This window comes from Pimephales promelas, chromosome 9 (genome assembly GCF_988280905.1).
Source record: "Pimephales promelas chromosome 9, fPimPro1.hap1.1, whole genome shotgun sequence".
Lineage (NCBI taxonomy): Eukaryota > Metazoa > Chordata > Actinopteri > Cypriniformes > Leuciscidae > Pimephales > Pimephales promelas.
Genome location: NC_142777.1, coordinates 32,881,014 through 32,901,438, shown reverse-complemented (window position 1 = coordinate 32,901,438; position 20,425 = coordinate 32,881,014). Strand labels below are relative to the sequence as shown.

Genomic DNA, 20,425 nt, shown 5'->3' with positions numbered 1-20,425 from the left:
GCTGTTTCCTGCTCTCCTTTTCACCACACGTGAATTAAACAATGGCGCCCTCATGTGACAGTTCACGAGACACTCGTATCAATCAAATTCAAAGAATGAATAATTCCGCAATTTACTTACCCACGTTGTTCCAAAGCCATTACTTTTTTTTCCTCTGAAGAGCACAAAACAAATGTTGGTTAAACTTTAGGTGTCATTGTTACGGTTTAATTGTATATTTAAGTATTTTAATTAAAAGTGTTCTTACTAAGGTTAGGGTAAGATATGGGTTTGGATGAGGTTAGTTGCATGCCATTATGCAAAATGTAGGCCAACTTACAAGGCAATGGTATGTAACATGTAACAAGAACACTAAAAGTTGCCGAATATATTTGGCAGCAGATTAGAAGAGGTGGGCAGTAACAGATTAGGCTAAATTTAATTATGTATATTTTTTTTTTTGAGAAATTGTACTTTTAAGAGATTTAGATTTAGATTAATTAGATTAGAGATTTATAGATTTAAATGTAGGTACTTTAACTCGAGTACATTTCTAATTACTTTATTTTAATGCAATATGTTGTTAAATGCGTAGTTTATTCCAAGCGCGCTGTATCTTTTTTCGGGGCAAGAGCGATGCTTAATTCACAAATGAATCACTCTTTTGAGTCGATTCTGTTCAAAGACGTTGGCAGAACCATGATGTCTATGGGCAGAACTGTTTAAATCGGTTCGCAAAACGGTTTGAATGATTTGTTCAGTTTCCTGCACCCACTGAATCGTCTGAAGCGGTTTCCTGGCTGTTTCACACTCGGAGTAGTAAAAGGAAGAACTAAGAACATCGGAAGCGTACAGATGAGTGAAAGCAAATCTGCAAATGCATAATTTTGTTAGCCAGCGATGAAGATTTTTATTATGTGAATATCTTCGTATGGCCTACTGTGAATGAATGATTCCACTGGACTTTTGGATTCGATTCCATTTCATTACATGACATTACCAGTTTTTTGGACATACACATATATTTTTATACATTAAATCAAATAAGCTACAATTGTTCAAGTTTATGAAATGAACAAACGCCATCCCGCGGTAGTTTGTGTGTATTGCGCAGTGACGTGCATGCGTGGTGGGAACACGTAAGTTACTGAAAACAGCTTGAAAACGTAACAGGGTTACATATGCCAGAAATAATGCTCGTCTGTCTATTATGTTTTTGTGGTAAAGATAGCCTAAATGATAATAGTAATTTAAATAAAAACAAAATCTAAATAATAACATATATAGACCTATATGATAGCTATTTGAGTCGTTTTTTCATTGGATACTTTTTTACTCTTACTCAACTAGGTTTACTACTTTTACTTTGAATAAAAATTTATTCAAGTAGCCTACTTGTTTTACTTGAGTAGTTTTTGGATACTCTACCCAGCATATTAGGGACTGACAACCACTTCTGACAACCAAAGTAATTGATGTGAATATAAGTAGTATTTTGAGTTAATATGCAGGTTTGTTGAATTCATAGAATACTAATAACACTTCATAATAACTTTAATTGATAATAATAACACTGACAGATATTAATAATTATAATTCTTAGATTATTAGACACAAATCATAACCTCATGGTTTTTCATGTCGTATACAATATTTTTTTGTGACACTTAAGTGTTGGCCAAACGTTATGCGTTTACAATTCAAGTTTAAACATCTAACTTTAGCTATCGTGAAAAATGTTGTAGGCCTATATTATAAAGTGTTACCAAAGCAATATGTCAAAGTAAATTAAAATAGGATACTTGGATACCTGTCAGTTTGTCTTTGTTCCTGAGGTAAAATCTCTCATCAAAATTCATTCATATTGCGACTCCATATTTCCATTTGCAATCATCAAACCTTTGTCTCCGGCAGGAAATAAAAAATCCATAATCTCCAGTGACAATAGAAGCAATAAGTTTGACACCGTGTGTAGCCGTCAGTGCTTATTACCCGAAATCATTTTAATTGGCCTCGGGAGGGTCGCGACGGGCGAAATGAAACGCTGTCAGTCAGCTGGGGACGGCACCTGTCAATCAAAACGTCCGTTATAAAGTCGCTCCGCTTTCGCGCCGTCTAGTCAAAGGCGGGAAAAGAGCGCGAGGATCCGTTCCATAAGCGCGCGGAGTATATTCGCGCATAGACGCAGTTTTGAGACAGCATATCTCTCTCTTCTCTGCAAATACTGCCAACTATTTCTTTCATTTACCAATCAATCACAGTGAAAATGGATAAATTACCTGTTATGAACATCAGCTCTGTCAACAGTTCCGTGGATAGACGCTCATTTCTGGAGAGAAGTGGCTATCAGCACCTGGATCACGGAGATCTGAAGGTTTTGATTCCAGTAGTGCTAGGAATCATCTGCGTCCTGGGTTTCACCGGGAATGTAACTGCTATAGGAGTCCTGATTACCAATGCGCGTAAAGGTAAGCTGTCCTTGATCAACGCACTCATCCTCAACCTCATGCTGGCTGATGGTCTGGTCTTGGCATTTGCTGTTCCCTTCAAAGCCACTGCTTATTCCCGTGCCAGCTGGACCCTGGGATTGTTTGTCTGTAAAACCTGTGACTGGTTCCTGCACTCCTGCATGGCCGCAAAGAGCTTCACCGTGGCCATCATGTCCAAAGCTTGCTACAGGTATGTCAGTAATCCCACCAAGCAAGTGACCATCCGTTTGAAGAATATCCTGGTAGTCCTCCTCTTCACTTGGCTCTTGGCATGCGTAGTCCCAATTCCCCAGTGGCTTTTTTCCACCCTGCAAAGAGAAGGAAATGGAATGATCTGTGTTCAAGCAGTGCCTGTCGAAGCCCATTATTTTATGTCTGTGTATGCCAAGGCGTACCCTCTTCTGACCTACTGCACACCTTTGAGTTTTGCACTACTTTTTTTCTGTAAGACGTATGGACGATGCCAGCACAGGTCCAGCAAGACCCAGAACCTGCGGACACAGATCAGATCCCGCAAACTCACCCTGATGCTGTTCAGCCTGACCGTGGCCATGGCCACCATGTGGCTCCCACAATGGGTTTCCTGGGTTTGGATGCGGCACGCGCTGGAGACCGAAGGTGCCTTCCCTCCGGTGATCTTCACTCTCTCTGCCCAGCTCCTCATGTTCTCCATTTCTTTAGTCAACCCTGTCATCGTTCTCGCACTCTCAGAGGAATTCAGGGAGGGCTACATAGGCTTGTGGCGTAGACTCACCCTCCGCAAGCAACCAGCAAAACACAAGCCAGGACCACACACCCCGACCGCCCCAAAGTCGCCGACCCCAAGACCTGAAAGATCAGCCCACCTCCCTCCACACCAGCCAGGGAAAATAGAGGAGCAAAAGCCTGAGAAGCAACCGGACCAGTGTGAAGGACTGCAGGAGAGCCCGACCAACAAGGATGGAATTGTACTGCCGGACGTAGAGCAGTTTTGGCAGGAGAGGGAAACCGGCTCCCAGTCACAGGAAAATGATCCTATACCCTGGGAGAACCAGGATCCCAAGCAAGGAAAACAGTAAGACAGTCTGAATCTACCTGCCTCTTTTTCATTATATCAACATAAAAGAAAAACACATACAACACATCAGACCTCATCTCATAAATTATGAATTTATTTAATTTTGTGTGTTTAACTATTCTTAAAAAAAAAAAATGGAGAAAACTGGTATAATTTATTAGGAATAAATGGAAATATCTGTATTATTTGTATTGTATTATGTTGTTAAAAATGAAGTATTATGTAATAAAATAGGTAGAGATATCACTAAAGAAACCAGTGTGTTGTGACGTCTTGTGCGCAGAGGTCCATCAAGACAATAACAATGCTGAAAAGCTTTGCATAACTCTCTCCTGCCTATAGTATTAATAAAAATAGATGTTGAAATATTACTTTTATTGCTACCTGCATTTTGCCCCTTTTTGTTTATAGATTTTTAAGATGGCAATAAAATGTCTACAAAATGAATATGCTATAAAAGAAAGTATTTAGGAAATGGCATGTGTGAAATAAATTGTAATATATTACCTGAGGAGTTGTGTTCTTCTTTTGGTCTCCTATGAGCTTTTCTATACATATTTGTGCAAACACATGCACAATGTAAAATCCAGTCAACATAAGTAAAAAAAAATGGGTTGCTTTTATTCAACTTCAGCTGTACATAAAGCAAATCCAAAAAACAATATCTTTTTAAGAAACATCTGAACGATTAAATTAAACCGTAAGACCAGTTGACATGGCCAACTGCCAGTGCTCATACGGTCAGTCATAACACATTGTAAACAAGCTAATGAATACATATTACGCATACATATTCATCACCTAGAAACATCTTTCATGTTAACCCAACAGTCAGTTAAAATGACATACACAGAGAGGCTTTCATAATTCTTGAATATCCCTGTGGGTGACTTAAGTCACCAAAAAATGTTCACAAAACCGGGAGGTTCTCCCAATTTCATCAAATCACAGTTTCTAAACAGTTTGGAGCAAAAGTGTGAAATGTGAAACTGAATTGAGGTTTGTGATTTGAGACCGTGGCGGGAGGAAAAAAAAAAGGGTCGACAGGCACCAGGTGGCGATACCTCCAGAAGACGTTCAGGACAGTTACCCAAACACGAGACCGATTCTCTACAATCACCATTTAGCATCTAATGTGGATTTATCCCTTCAGACTGGACAGATAACGAGTTGGATAAGGGCATAAAAATACTGTGGATCGTTATGGAGATGACATTGAAATGCATCATTAAAAAAAAAAAAATTCCAGTTGGTCCAAATACGTATTCTGTGTCTTATACTCAGCTGATTTGATTGGTCATTATCCCATGATCTTCTTTATGGCATGAGGGGGCAAGTAGGTATGTACCATTCACTTTCAAAGGTTTGACAAGTAGAACCTTTGGACTGGAGTGATTTATCTTTAGGTTTCTGAGAGTCTATAATGTGAACGGTGGTAGTGTGGGACAATATCTGGGAGGTGTGTGTGTGATATCATTTAGTGGAGCGTCGAGCAGGTTCAAAGGCAGTGGGAGGAGGAGGTGGTCCCCTGCGGTCTAGCTCCTCCACATATCCCATGAGAAGTTTGTGCCTCTCTTCTGACATACAGTCCAGAACCAGATACCTTTTATCCTTTTCCAAGATCTTCTCAATGTCCGACAAGTGCTGCTCTGACTCCTGCATCAACTTGTGTGATCTGAAGACGAAATGGAAGACATTAAAATTAAAATGTCAAAACTCAAATCATTCAACCTGTTGAGGAGATTACTGTGTTAACGAGTGTTTCAAATTACTTTTGGAACCAGACCGGGTTTATCTGTGAAATTCACATAGGCAAGGCAACATCCAGAACCACATTAAATAATAAATAAACAACAGAGAGCAAGTCAGAAAACCCTAGCAACTGCATAGACCCCAGCTAAAATACTTCCACAACTAAGCGGCATGCCTTTGAGCTTCTTCTTTTAAATTTTGACCACTCTGTTTTTAAAATGAAAACTTATTGGAAGATGAAATACAGTTGCAAAACAAAATTATTCAACCCCCAGAGACTGTAAAAATTTACAAAATGTAGGGTTTTCTCAAGATACAGAGTTCTTTAAAAACTATTTATAACAGTTTCATAAATTCACACTTACATGTAATTAGAGCTTAATGCTTATTTGGTGTGCTTTTGGAGGGCTCCAAGCTCAGAATTCAGCCCAAACCCAGTGTAGTTTATTTTGATTTCAGTACTTTGAGCAGATTTTTTTTTTGTAATACAGCCGTCATAATTATTCAACCCCTACTCAACTCCGCTGTTTTTAAGTCACTTATTTGTATGGTACAAAATTGGTAATACACAATTAAGACTTTGGAAACTATAAAAAAAAAATTAATTTGCTTGTGTCATTACACATACATACATTTAGCCCATGAATGTGATAGATGAGTAGCAAATGTGGCCAAGTCAAAAGAGCTTGCAAAAAGCTATAGAGAAAATTGTTTTATTACATTAGAATGTTTATGGCTATAAGAAGATTTACGAAACACTAAACGTGTCTAGAGACAGCTGTCAGCCTTTTTTTTAAGTATATATATATATATATATATATATAATTGAATTTATATAGGATACAATTATTTAATGATTCCTGAAAATGATCTAGAATTTCAGAATCATATATTTGAAGCTTCTTACTTGTAGGTGATGAACTTGGTCTCTTTCAGGAGAGTTCTGAAGTCTGCTTTGGCCGTGATGTACTTGTCTTTAACGTAATCACTAAACTCCCTCTGTCTTTTCTATGGTGAAAAGGTGAACAACAGGTACAGAAAATTACTATAAAGACATACTATAAGAACATACTATGAACTATATAGACTTACTATAAAGATATAACTATATAGACTTACTATAAAGAACAACTCATTCAAAAAGTTCAAGAGGCAAAGACAGGCCTTACTCTGTCACTGCTTGAAAACTTGATGCATCTCGGATCTTCTTTAATGAGTTTCTTCACTTCCTTCCATGACGTCATCAAAGTGATCTGATGTAGAGGAAGGAATATGAGTCAGTTGAATAAGCTGAATACAACAGATTAACTGACAACGATCCGAGTAAGACAAGTGATCCATGTCATGGTGTCAGGGCACTTTGTACCGAGGTCGTTTCGTCCAGAAGTTGGCGAAAATGCTCCTTTTTCTTCTTTGCAAGAGCCTCAATGTGTTCATTGAAGAGCCTCTCTTTCTCATCCCTCTCCAGCAATGAGGATGACTCCCAGCGATGATCCTTCCTCAGGCTACGACGCGTGTCTGACCAGGCGGCATCAGGCGTCTTTACCTGTCACATACAGAAAACCATTTTCAAAGACACTTTTACAATATCAGATTTAAGATTAAGTTTATATATGAAAATGGTGATGTGTTTAAACTAATCACAGTACATATAAATATACAAACATTTTTCATAAATTGTAAAAATTGCAACAAGTGGTTGAATAGTTGTAACAAGCTTATTTCCGTTGTATATTGGTTATGAGATGACATGAAGCCATACTTGAACACTTTATATTACCATATCAGACATGAGTGCTTTAAAATGCTGCACGGCCTCCTCCCTTTTGTGCTGCTCTCTCTCACGGTCAATCTCTTTGGTTTGCTCCGAGCGGAATCTCTGCACCATCCGCTCTCTTTCCCTCAGACTGGCCTCTATCCGGGCCTGTTTCTCTAGCTCTTTCTCTTTCTCAGAGTTTGGATTCTGGATGAGTATCAAAATCAAGGATCAGGGCAAATTCTCCACAGAAGAAATTACATTCATCACCAAACAAAGTAAATGCTTATAAATAAAGTATTGTGAAGTGAAATGAAGAGTACGGAGTTATCAAGACATGTTTGTATGAGTCTTTTGAACACTGTAAAATTATACAAATCCCTATATTTTTATGCCTTTCTGAATTTTAGTTCTCTCTTATTGTCTAAAAATAGCACAGGGTTGGGCTGGCTCCAAAACATGACGTAAAGTGAAGCGGCTTCTCTAACCTTGGCCAGACGCTCCACATAGTTCTTGAAGAGTTCCTCTCGAGCTGCAGAGGTTTCCACAGCCTTATAACGAGGGTCAGTCTCCATCTTTTCCTTCACTTTGCTCCAGCGCTGCTGACCGTCCACATGGTAATCTGACAGGAGCTCAAAAAAGTCTTGCTTAACCTTAAAGAAAACAATAGCAACATAAATGTAGTGGGACATGTCCCTAACACTTAAGAGTGCAGACACACAGGTTTCAATTTGGCCTGTCTAGGCTGGTAGGCAAATGGATGCTGGTTCAAATACCACATGGGACAGCAACTTCTCACTCGCCACAATTGCACAATCTGCTAAATTATCACTTGTATTACTTGAGTAATATATTGTTGGAGACAGTTTCAGTATACTTATGAACTATACACTCACCAAAAGGATTATCAGGAACACCATACTAATACTGTGTTTGACCCGCTTTCACCTTCAGAACTGCCTTAATTCTACGTGGCATTGATTCAACAAGGTGCTGAAAGCATTCTTTAGAAATGTTGGCCCATATTGATAGGATAGCATTTTGCAGTTGATGGAGATTTGTGGGATGAACATCCAGGGCACAAAGCTCCTGTTCCACCACATCCCAAAGATGCTCTATTGGGTTGAGATCTGGTGCTATGTGATTGGTTGATTCGATAATTGCATTAATGCTACCGTCAATGGCAACATCTCAAAAAATGTGACTGAAACGACACCTGATCATTTTTAATACAGTTTAATCACGGAATTAGATGGGCATCCTCTGGTGAACCCCACTTGGTGAACACTCCCTCCTAACCTATGGCCCCCCTACACAGGTGACATTTCACTGGCATTAATGTTTGATGGCTGACCTTTAGCTGCCAAAGCCAATCAGCTCAGGCTTTCTGCACTTAACCCTAGCCACAAAGACAGCGCATATGTAGATCAAACACCAGGGCAGATTACAGTTCATAAACAACTTCCAGACACTCACAGTCTCCTAGCCTCAGCCTACGAGTGTACTCTATGTGAACATGTAGTCTATTAAACGAAAATGAATGTGACGTTACCAAGAGATATTCAATGTGAAATGCTTTGGTAGGTTGCCCTGGTTTTTCTTGGTCTACACATTGAGCACTTGTTTCTATTGTATTAAATGTCAGTTAAATAACAAGGGACACTTCTGAATGATTAATAAGGCTGACATCTCAACTTATCTTTTGGTCAAATAAGGCAACAGATGTGTATTAACTTCCTATAAAGTTCCTCACCTTCTCCCCACGGTTCTTTGAGTTCTCTTTCTCCTTCTTTCTGAAGGCTGTCATAAATTCGATGAAAATGGCTTCTCTGTCTTTCATCTTTTCAACGGCCTTAAAACGTGAATCCCTGGCATGTTTGGCAGCAAACTCACTGAAAGTTGTTCTGTGAAGAGAAAAAAAGTAGTCCTTGTAGTTATGTTATGCATTTGTACATTCATTGCAATGCAAGAGCAGGATGGGTTCCCATCTCTCAAGGATTTTTCTACTTCCTAATAAGGACGTTCAAGAATAATTGACTAGTAAATTAAGCTAGTCGAAATAGATTTGTTCACTTTTTCACATTTAATGTTTTGCTTTATATTTTTAGGCTACATTTAAATTACCATGATGTTAATGAATGTATTATATTTGAAAAGTGTATTGTACATTTGGTGAATAAGACAAAACAATTTTATTTTATTTGACACCCTGTGACTGGTTCAGAGAAATGTCCACTGGGAAGATGAGTAAGGTGAGGGAGTATTTTGAAAGCCTACACAAATCTTTTCCCTTTTTTTCAGTCATGTCAAACTAGTATATAACAATTAAGATGGCTTATAGACTTATTAAATTACTTGTTATGAGGGATTAAAAGACAATTCCATCCCTGATATGCAATTGGTTGCAGTGGTAATAAACAACAATACCTTAACTTGCTAATTTGCGTGGACTACATTTATTTGAGAAAACGTTTTTTATAGGCTATTAGGTTTGAACTTATTGACACTGTGCTGTGCTTGCACTGCATATTTCTAAGATGCCACACAAAGCAAAACATTTTAAAATATGTTATCATTTAATAACCTTCCTGGATACATTTTCAAGGAGTTTATCAAAAATAAACCAACACAAAAGTGCACACCGATATTACAAACATTGACCATTTACCTGACACCAAGTTTAGCCTCCTCCATCATTTTCCTGAAGTCATCTTTGACCTGCATGATTTTATTCTTTTTCTCTTTCCTCTCCTCCTCAGCACGTGTCTTCACATACTGATCAAACACCTGCAGAGGGGACAGTGCCATGAGATGAGTGGGCGAATGTACAATACATTTGGAGGCTGATATGAACCCGTTTTCACACAGTGGACATAGTAGCGGCTAAACACAGTGGAATGTGTACCTGTTTCCTCTCTTTAGGATTGAGCAGCAGATAACGTGGATCGAATACAATCTTATGAAGCTCCTTATCCCAGGTAGAGAATGCAGAAACCTGATAAAAGACAAGAAAAGTGTTGAGAGATTCATTTGAACCCCCCTTCCTCTTAATTAGGGCCATTATAACGAGAAGAGAGCGTTCAGTAGGTGAGCCCCTCTGAGCTCGTCCCCCTCCTGCAGAGCTGGAGTCAGGGTGTGTGAGCCCACTGCTTTTCATCCTCCATTCCACCATCCCTAATGAATGACACAAACCCGACAGGTGGCCCTCAGCTTCCTTCTCTTAGCCTACAACCCTTTCTTTTCCCACCATGCTAATTGGTGCAATGAGAGAGGTGTAATTAGATGGGGGGTGAACGGGCAGCTCGTCTATTGGAGTGATGTCGACTATATGCTGCTGTACGGCACCTCTCAGACACGTGGGGGTCCGAGGATGAGGAGGAGAAGTGGAGGAAGGGGTATTACCTTGATGATGAGACCCTTTGACGACTGCAAATGTGCCTTTCATCTTTGGCATAGGACGGTGATGCAAAGGGCAGATACCTCTCTACAACAGACTTGAAGGGATCTCCATTACATAAACGACATATGCGTTTATCCATATTTCATAGTTGAAACATCAAATCTGTTGCCAAGAGGCGGGAGATGTGAGATCCTGACATTTTCTACTGATCAGAGAAGCACTGATCAGTGAAGTATTTTAATGAGGACTGAAGCTTAAACAAATGATGGGTTTGACCTTTCAGACCAGAAAATAAATATATAAACTACACTGCGTGAATCACCCCCAGCAAAATCCCTCAGACATTTTGTTATGAAATATCTCAGGGATTAAACAGTTCGTTGATTTAGTATATCAGTATAAACTGGATCTAAAAGTGGGTTTAGAAAAACTCCTATTTAAGGAGTAAACACAGTTCTGCTTTGTAAGTATAATTAAGAGCAGAACAATCTCACATGATTTATGTTATACTTATGAAAAAAGACATATAGTCTCAAATGTTTGGGGTTGGTTTCTTTGAATGTTTTTGAAAGGAGTCTCTTTTGCTCACTAAGGCTGCATTTATCAAAAAAAAAAAAGAAAAGGTAAAACCAGAATATTGAGAATTTGTTAATACAAAAAAAAAAAAATTGTAGTTTTTTCCTGTAATGGCAAAGCTGAAATTTTAGCATCATTACTCCAGTTTTCAGTGTCACATGATCCTTCAGAATTATTTCTAATATGCTGATTTGGTGCTTGAGAAACATCCCTTTACTAGCACCAATTTAATATCTGTTGAAAACAGATATTATGCTGCTTAATATCTTAATGGAAACTGTGACACTTTTCTCAAGATTTTTTGACAATAGAAAGTTCAAAGAACAGTATTTATTTGCAGTATTATTGTTGCATCACTTTCGTTTAATTAGTGTCAAGTATGAATTACTTTTAACTTTCTGACTTTGTCTATCTATCTATTTACACACATATCTGTCAATAGATACATTTTAATCGTGATTAATTGCATCCTTTATTAATTGCATACTTTTGTCGATTGATCACATTTATCCATCAAATAAACTATTAGATTGGAAAGGTGTGGTTCTCACAACACTACTTTCTACAAGGTTTTTTCCAAGGTAAAGTACAGCAAATAACCAAATGATACATGGTGTCCATATTATTAAAAAGTTAATGCACACATGAAAAAAAACTTCAGAATTCAGTGTACAATATGTCTACAATGCAACAGCAAAGAGCTTGCCTTGTTTACATATTAAACAAGTCAAGTTGCGATACAGAGCAGGACGAGAATCGCATGCATTAACGCATTATTTTTGACAGCCCTAATACATATTACTTAATGTGCTCGCATAGTTAAACTGTTTATGCCTTACCCCTCGCTCGAGCAGCATGTCTTTAAATTGACTCATCCGAGCTTCCTGAGGTACCACGGCTCTCTCGCGCGCTGCCTTCAGCTCAGCCTCCATGGCTGCCTCCCTTTCCGAGTCGACCTCTTTCTTCTCCTCTATCCTAATACACAAAACAACTAATTAGCCAGAAGACATGTCTGAGCACAAACAGGTCTATTCAACAGGCCTATTCACGTCAAGTCACATGAAAAACATGCATTAGATGGTTGTCCTGGCTTTTCTTGGTCTACACATTGAGCACTTTTTTCTATTTTATTAAATGTCAGTTAAATAACAAGGGCCACTACTGAATGTTTAATAAGGCTTTTCAAGTGACAATTTCCTCTAATGGGGAATATTAAAATCAACAAAGTCAAAACCAACCCTGTTTACTTTCTTGATACAAGTTCCTGGTCTCATGAACTTGTACGGTTTTATTAAGCAGAGAAAATACAGAAAAAAGTTCTCACTTTCGTTTCTTGGCCTTACTGGGTTCATCATCAGGTATGTCATCTGCAATAGCGAACTCCTGTTCCTCTTTAGCCAACACTGTGTCACAGGAAACACACAAAAAATGCAACAGAATATTTAGACCGCTATTAAAAAGCTGTTGAATGAGACTTCATGCTTCACGCTTCATGCTCACAGCTGACTTACAGACCCTATCTCAACCATAGAAAAAGCTCACTGGTGCGCAATATTAAATTATCAAATTTGTTCTGGACATGGTTTAGATAAAGTGTTATTTTAATTCTCTCTAGACGTCTGCCAATAAATACATGAATAATCTGTCGTGAAAAAAATGCAAATACTTGATAGTAGAGATATGTACACATGCATATGGGAGATGACTATTACCCATTTTGTGGCTGTTGTCCAGGCCTCTTTTGTGCAGAGGTTCCTGAATCGCTTTATCTACGTCAACCCGCCCCACCAGCTCCTCTGGTCGCTCCCACATGGACAGACGTGTGGTGGGGTTATAAAAGAACACCCGCTCGTCGCCCGTCCACACCACACACCTGACACATAAGCATAAGCATTGGGTTCAGGTCAATCCAATACAAAGAGGGAACATTCAAGAGCTCCAACTATATCATTTGGCATTTATAGGTGAAACTCGAAAAAATTTGAATATCGTGCAAAAGGTGTTTTCATAAGCTGTAAGCCATAATCATCAAAACTATAACAAATAAAGGATTGAAATATCTCACTTTAAATGTAAAGAGTCTAAATAATACATTCGTTTCACCTTTTAAGTTGAATTACTGAAATAAAGTAACTTTTGCACGATATTCTAATTTTTCGAGTTTCACCTGTAACTGCAAGTGAACTCATTTTGAGGGTGATTTACAAATACTAAAAATGCATATTTAATGTAGTTAAATCAAGTTGCCTACCATGGTGTGCCAGGAATAGGCGTGGTTGCTACAGGCTTTGCTTTTTTCGCTGCCTTCTGTTCCTCTGTCATCTCTTCATCTTTCAGCTCCTTTGCGTAATGCACAGATGATGTCAGAAACACTCGTTTATACAAAACTATTTAGAAAACTAGGTATGTTACCCATACCAACCTCTTTCTGCTCTTTTGGTGGGTGGATTTTTGGGCTTTCATCTTCCATGTCCATGATTTCAGCATCAATCATGTCAACAGCTGCATCCTTGATCTTCTCACTCTCTTTTTCTATAATGGGAATATGGAGATGAGCAATTGTCAAATCTCATAAAAGTCTCATTTCAGAAGGCTGTATTCAGGAAAACACACAATAACTAATATGCATATTAAATAACTACAATTTATGCTTATATGCTTTTAACTATAACTTAATAAAAAAAATGAATTTGCTAGCTAAGACATTATAGCACTAGGGCTTCTAAAAACACACATTATGAAAAAAGAAAATGCCATTGGTATTTATTTTTTACAAGTCAAACCATTGCCTCATGTTATTGGCTTTTTACATCTGACACCGATTGAATATTGTTGCACACATGCAAACACAGAAATCAGAAATCTGATTTTTCCACATCCTCTCAGAGCCACTTTCAAATGTGGTTTTAAATCAGATGCATATCCAATTTGTGGACTTCAACTTGTCATATCCAATATATATGTCCATGCTGGCAAGTGATAAAGGTACAAGTCGCATATATAAAAAAACAAAACTATTTTTTATATATATACAGAGATTTAATACCCGAGGGTCAACCATGTCACTACAAGTGATCACCAATGGAATAATTCTAGTTTGGGCAGGGATTAATGTAAACGCCAATATCAGTGTCCTAAATAAATGTAAACAGAAGGGACAAAAAAGTAAGATATGTTTAAAAGATAAAACTTGCAGTGTAAATGCAGCCTTTGTCCCAGTCTCTAGTCTAACCTGTCTCTTTGAGCTCTTCTGGTTTGTCCCAGGTGGTCTCCTGTGTGTGTTTATTGTAGTAATAGGACTTTCCCTCTTGGGTTTTGAACTCAGACCACTCGGATGTACTCAGAGCTCCAGACAGTCCTGAAGGCCCGGCCATCGCCATTTGATGGGGCATCATGGGTACTAAAGGTGATGCCATGCCATGAAGCATACCTTGACATAACAAACACATTCAGAATCAATTCAAGACATGTAGCACTTCTCTGCCACAATCAAAATGACAGAAAAACTGTTGTATTAATAACAACATGGCAAAAAAAAACAAGTTCATAAAAGGGGTTAATATCCAAAATTAAAGTTATAAAAAATGATTATTTAGCCACTGTACAATGTGTGTTGGATGATTTAATTACTGCACAAAATATAACAAAAAATCTAAACACTGAATTAAATATGAGAATGAGGCATGCAAAGACAATACCACCACAATATCACATTAAAACCATTAAAGAAAAAAGGGACACAAGGTAAGAACACATTTACAACAAATCAAAACACTGTTTTATGAATTTCTATGGCAGTTTATTATCTACGTTACTGCCTACAACTCAACTGTAACTTAACATTTTACATAGTTGGAGTAAATCAGTTTCTGTCCCTTCGAAGTCAAAAAACAAGTCATAAAAGTGACATGATGTTGTTTAAGGGATAGCTCACTTTGAAATAAATTTTTGGTATGTTTTAGCTTACCTCAAGGGCATCCAAGATGTAGATGTCTTTGTTTCTGCAGTAGTTTCAATTTTTTTAGGTCAAACCGTTCTTGTCTGTCAGTCATATAATGCAGGTCTATGGTCACCACCTCAAAGAGCGTGCACAGAGTAGTCCAAATTAAAGGTGCTATATGTAACTTTTCTTCTAAAAATGAATGTTTTTTTATTGCCTGTGTTTGAAGGGGTTGTAATCACACACATTTCAATTATCCACTTGTCGGGTTTTGCTATTACCTCTGAAGGCCAGTATTCCAGGCCAGTAGTTTCTATGTGAAGTCTCCAGGTCGGATTTTCTGCCAAATCCATCGGATGTGACGTGTATGCGCGCTTCCGAGCCTCTCTCCTTTCTATATACTATCTATTCGATGGCACTGCAGTGAATAACATTTTTATTGTGAACTATTTAAACTATTTTTATTGTGATAAATTACAAGTTTTCAGATATGCTGAAATAATGGTAAACTGTAATGAAACAGCAAGGTAAACTACAACACAAACATTAGACATGAAATGAAAAAAAAAAGACTGTTCCAGGATAACAAAAAGTAGGTGCTTTAGGATGTAACTTTATGCCGCTTCGGTCTGTGCAAGCGCCGGAAGTGATCTCTTCGAAAGTGAAGAGTTCGCGCGAGCATACATAATTGTTTGGAGACATTGTTTCAACACATCCCATATAAGCGCAAATTAGTACCAATACTGTTCGTTTTCTCACACAAACCGCTCGTTTCGTGTCTTAGACCATCAATGTGTACTTACATTTACGAGTCATTAAATCATGTTTAATTTGGACTTCTCTGTGCATGCTCTTTGAGGTGGTGACCATAGACCTGCATTAATAATATCAAAATATCAAAATTGAAAATACTGCAGAAACAAACCACCTACATCTTGGATGCCCTTGAGGCAAGCTAAAACATATCAAAAATTAATTTCAAAGTGAACTATCCCTTTAAAAGAATGTCTAATTAGTAAGAAACAGAGGGGCCTCTAATTTGGAAATAATTACATTGAAAGAAAGCATAAAGATCCACAACAGTTACTAACATGCCATAATGGGGAGGGAATTACCGTTTTTGGTAGGAGAGATAGTCTTTACATAGGGACAGCTGACTATCTGCATCATTGCTACACCTGAAAGAGCGTATAAGCAAGCACAGAGTGTTGGAAAAAACAAACATACGTCGTCATCTACTGCTTTCAGGTGTCAGGAGAGTAAATGCTAGATCATTTATGATGAAAATACTACAGTATTATCTAACATTGCTAACTGATCTTTAGTCAACTGAATTTAGGCAATAACGCCAGCCTATGTTGCTTGCACATGAAAATGGCAAATTACAGCCATCTATAGAAGACATTTCTGCAACACTACAATATTAATGCAGTACTTAAGACTGCATTTATCACTTTTTTATATTATATTTATTACAATAGAGCTTGCTTTGAATCATCTACATCATACGATTTCATTAAAGATGTTAGTTAACTCATCCAATAAGCAGACAAGGGCATCTTTTCGACTCTACAGGTTCCTGTCAAACTACAGACATGCTCTGCATTGTAAGAAAAAGACAGAAAGACAAGGAACTGAGGAGAGAAAAGCAGTTGCATTCAGAGAACACTAAAGCTGAAGAATTCTTAAAAGGACAGTTCACCCTAAAATAAAAAATTTAAGTCATCATTTTTTTATGATCTTTTTAAAAAGCTTGATGCTGGTAACTATTGACTGAGTGCAAACGGGACTTTAAAAAATGTCAAAATAAACAATCTCCTTTAGTGGTTCATAAAAGAAAGAAGGGTATACAGCATTAGAACAACACCAGGGTGAGTAAATGATTACAAAAGGGCCGTTTACACAACATAATTTCAAATTAAAAACAAAAAACGTATGCGTTTTTGGCCATTCATTTGCACGACAACAGTGTTTTGGGGTCTGAAAACTCAAACTTTGAAAAAACTTTGAAAATGATACAATTATTGTCTCTGTGCAAACTACAAAACCATGAATATGTGAAAACAGTGACATTATGTGTGTTCATATTATGCATTAAGTCTATAGGTGTATAGTTTTTTTTAACTATACAACTACTGGCCTGGCAGCATAATACAATATTTTGAATCGTTTTCGCGGATCCGGGTGAACGTTTTTTTTTTCCACAATGTTGTCGTCTGTAAATGCGAAAAAATGTAACTTTTCGTTTTTAGTTCAGTCATGTAAACGTTCCATTAATTTTCATTTTAGGGTGATCTATTCCTGTAACAGGCTATGACTGATTCAAAAAGTTCAAAGGTCAGACCTACCGGGCAGGGGAATGGGCATGGCAGGCAGGGGCACTCTGAAGGGTGGTACCATGACAGGAGGGAACCCTTGCATTGGAGCAGTGGGCTGTGGCACAGTATGAGACAATGCCACCGGCAGAGGTGGAGGTCCTGCAGTCATGGAGACCGTAACCGTTGGCGGATTAACAGCTGCAATTGGGGTTGCCATAGGACTGGGGGTTGTGGTTACAACTGACGGCATCTCCACTATGTCAGGGGCTACAGTTGAGAAAACAGAATGGTAACACTTGATTTACTTTTGATAACAGAACAAAATTAATAAACAACTGATGAGCTGATTAAATATTTTTTCTGCAAAATCCATCAAGGGTAAATGAAACAAAATATTTCTCCAGAATACCATTTCTGAACAGATGACAGATAATAAATATTTCATAATTAACCCAAAATACAGAAATAAGCAATGAAAAGAAGTAATAGTTTGAATAAAAACACCCATATTGGGAATAGAGTACTTCTGTGTTTTTACATTGCGCAAATGACTGCAACTGCAGATTTTTTATTAGGACACGGTGTGTGTCGCACCTTATCCTTGTCCAATGTTTGTACGATTCTTTGTACCCGTTTAGAAGTGTTGCCTTCTTCAGAAAGTTGCGTTATGTGCACATTAAGCATACACCAAGTACTAGCTCACTCATAAAAAACAAAGAATACATTGGGCTTTATAGGTTTACAGGAATGACATTTACCTGATACAGGTGTTGGGAGGAGAGGTGAGACTGCTGTGATGCTGGGAGAGGAAATGGAGCTCATGGATGTGGAGGGGCTCTGGGAGGTGAGTGTGGCTGTAGTGACTGAAGCTGGGAGGCTGATGGAAGGACCAGGCCCGGTGGAAGCTCCACTGGCTGCTGCTGCCGCCGCCGCTGCCTGGCTCAGCATCATTGGACCCAACTCAGCCTGCTGGATCACCTTCACCCCTTCAGGCTTCGTCCAGGACGACTCCCTTGTACGTGCATTGTAATAATACACCTGAATAGAGAATAAAAGCAAACAGAAGAGGACTATAGATCAAACTGTGTGCACTGTAAAGAAAGTAACAATGTATTCCGTTATAATATCAACTGCAAGTAAAGAGACTAACAATGCAACAGTGCATTGAGCTTGTGATTTGGCTGGGAAAATGCAAGGCATCATGAACCCCAAAAATGCATTATGCAATATCCAACTGACTATGCATTCATTTGTTATGCAAAATACAATTATTTATATGTTTTTCAGTTGTGTTACATAAAACCTTTAGAATATTTATATAAAAAAAAATATTACTTATAATATACACTAGTTCAAAATTTGTTTTTGTTTTTATCAGCAAGAAAAGGCATTTATAATGTTGCAAAATTCTATTTCACAATAAATGCTGATCTTTTGAACTTTCTATTCATTTTCAGCTGTTTCAACATTGATAATAAATTAAATGTTTCTTGAGCACCAATTTAGCATATAAGAATTATTTCAGTATGATCATGCAACATTACAGAAGACTGGAATAATGATGGTAAAAACTCAGCTTTGACGTCAAAGAAATAAATTACATTTTGAAATTCATTAAAATAGAAAAAAATACATTTTAAAACCTTGGTGAACAAATAAAACAACTTTCAAAAACATTTAAAATTCTTTACGACTCAATACCCTTTAAAGGTTGTTTTTAAGAAATAACTATAATCCAGATATGGTCTGTTGAGGATGTTGTCAGAACAAATATTTGCTCTCTTAAACAAATCCTCTCATCAAGACTTTTAGAACAATAAATAGCAAGATCAGAACTCTGTATACGAAGCAAAAATAACACAAGCCACCTTCCCTTTGGAAATCAACAGTATTTTAGTCCATTAGGAATAAGAAACTATACCTTTCCATCTGGACTCTTATTCTCCACCCAGATCTCTTCTGTAGAGGGCAGGGAAGGAGGAGTAGGAGTAGGAGCAGGTGCAGGAGAGGCTGTAGGTTGTATTCCTGGAGGAAAAATCATGCCAGGTGGAGGTGGCATGGATCCTCCGGGCGGAGGCATGAATGGGGGTCTCTTAAATTTAAAGTTGGAGATGTCAGAGAAACCTTCCAAACACCCAACCTTCTTTTTCTATTCCAACACAAAGTTAAAGAATTACACAATAAGCGGGATCTGATAAACATACCTGTAAAGGTGGGGCACCCATTGGAGGGGGCACACTGGGGTCAAAGGGGATCCGTCCGAAGGGCGGTCGGGCAGCGGGTGGAGGACCCCTCATCATAGCAAAGGGAGGCACAGGGGTGCTCAGTAAAGGCTGCCTGCGGGTGGAGGTGCTGGCAGATGGAGGTGCAGTGGCAGGGAAACGCAGTGCTGGCTGCTGGGTCATGCTGGTGGAGCGAAAATAAACTTTAACCAATAATATCTGTAAACCGTTACAGTACACAACGACGACTAACAGTTACTGCAGACAGACAGACTCTCACGAACCATACTCCCGTTTAAACCGTCATGAGTTAACATAACAGATGTCATATGATGTGCTTTCGTATCTTAAACCACATTCTATAGCCTGAAGTGTAATGAAAACATCAAGACGGTTTAAGAACATTCCGTCGTGTGTTGTTACGCTGCTTTCATTGTCCACGAACCAACAGGCCAAACGATGCTTTAAAAAGATTCAGATTAGCCAACTGGGAAACACTATCACTACCCAGTTGACACTTAAGAAAAAAACAAGACTAAGTATAACTGGTCGTTTGAGTTATATGAAAAATAATGCAAAATCCTAACCTGTTAGCGGCCAGGCCAATGCCTTCTGCCTCCGTGTGCTCCGCCATTACGATAATAGTAAAACAAATTAAGAGTCCCCTTGACGCATTTCCGTTGGATTCCCGACGTGCACGGCCGCCAAATGTTTTTCAAACGAAAGCTGCAACGATGCTACCTTTACATTTCAAAACATTTTGAATAATCAATATATTTTTAATTGAATTAGTTGTAAATATGTTTTCCCCTAAACTAGTTTCATCAGGACAATGTTTTAATTTAGATTTGCTGTGATCATAGACTGTAAAAAAAAAAAAAAAAAAAAAAAATAGGCTGAGATACGAGGAACCATAGACTGTAAAGAAATTACTCA

The 20,425-nt window shown here is 38.1% G+C and overlaps 2 protein-coding genes across 3 annotated transcripts; one reads left to right on the top strand and one right to left on the bottom strand.

Moving 5' to 3' along the window:
• The first annotated feature begins 2,024 nt into the window (after nt 1-2,024).
• On the top strand, nt 2,025-4,543 carry gpr151 (G protein-coupled receptor 151). The gene has a single exon (XM_039648398.2). It carries the CDS (start codon nt 2,246-2,248, stop codon nt 3,524-3,526), a length of 1,281 nt encoding a protein of 426 aa, XP_039504332.2. The 5' UTR covers nt 2,025-2,245; the 3' UTR covers nt 3,527-4,543.
• tcerg1a (transcription elongation regulator 1a (CA150)) lies at nt 4,126-20,212 on the bottom strand. Of its 2 annotated transcripts, XM_039648396.2 has the most exons (21): nt 20,077-20,212; nt 19,472-19,673; nt 19,189-19,359; nt 18,026-18,305; nt 17,298-17,534; nt 16,065-16,127; nt 14,242-14,439; nt 13,432-13,541; nt 13,261-13,349; nt 12,722-12,882; nt 12,334-12,412; nt 11,849-11,984; nt 9,939-10,028; nt 9,702-9,820; nt 8,787-8,937; nt 7,522-7,686; nt 7,058-7,240; nt 6,644-6,823; nt 6,447-6,530; nt 6,185-6,285; nt 4,126-5,200 (listed from the first exon to the last, which is right to left on the bottom strand). In XM_039648396.2, the coding sequence occupies exons 1-21, from the start codon at nt 20,121-20,123 to the stop codon at nt 4,999-5,001; spliced, it is 3,048 nt and encodes a 1,015-aa protein (XP_039504330.2). In that variant the 5' UTR covers nt 20,124-20,212; the 3' UTR covers nt 4,126-4,998. The 2 variants fall into 2 exon arrangements, with proteins under 2 accessions (XP_039504330.2, XP_039504331.2); XM_039648397.2 differs by lacking the exon at nt 16,065-16,127.
• Nucleotides 20,213-20,425: the final 213 nt, after the last annotated feature.

Coding starts and splice junctions, on each gene's coding strand:
- tcerg1a (XM_039648396.2), bottom strand. CDS start 20,123: ATGGCGGAGCACACGGAGGCAGAAGGCATTGGCCTGGCCGCTAACAG. Junction 9,821..9,938: donor ATCCTAAAGAGAGGAAACAG/GTACACATTCCA, acceptor TCCCCTCTGCAG/GTGTTTGATCAGTATGTGAA. Junction 6,286..6,446: donor AGTTTTCAAGCAGTGACAGA/GTAAGGCCTGTC, acceptor TTTTCACCATAG/AAAAGACAGAGGGAGTTTAG.
- gpr151 (XM_039648398.2), top strand. CDS start 2,246: ATGGATAAATTACCTGTTATGAACATCAGCTCTGTCAACAGTTCCGTG.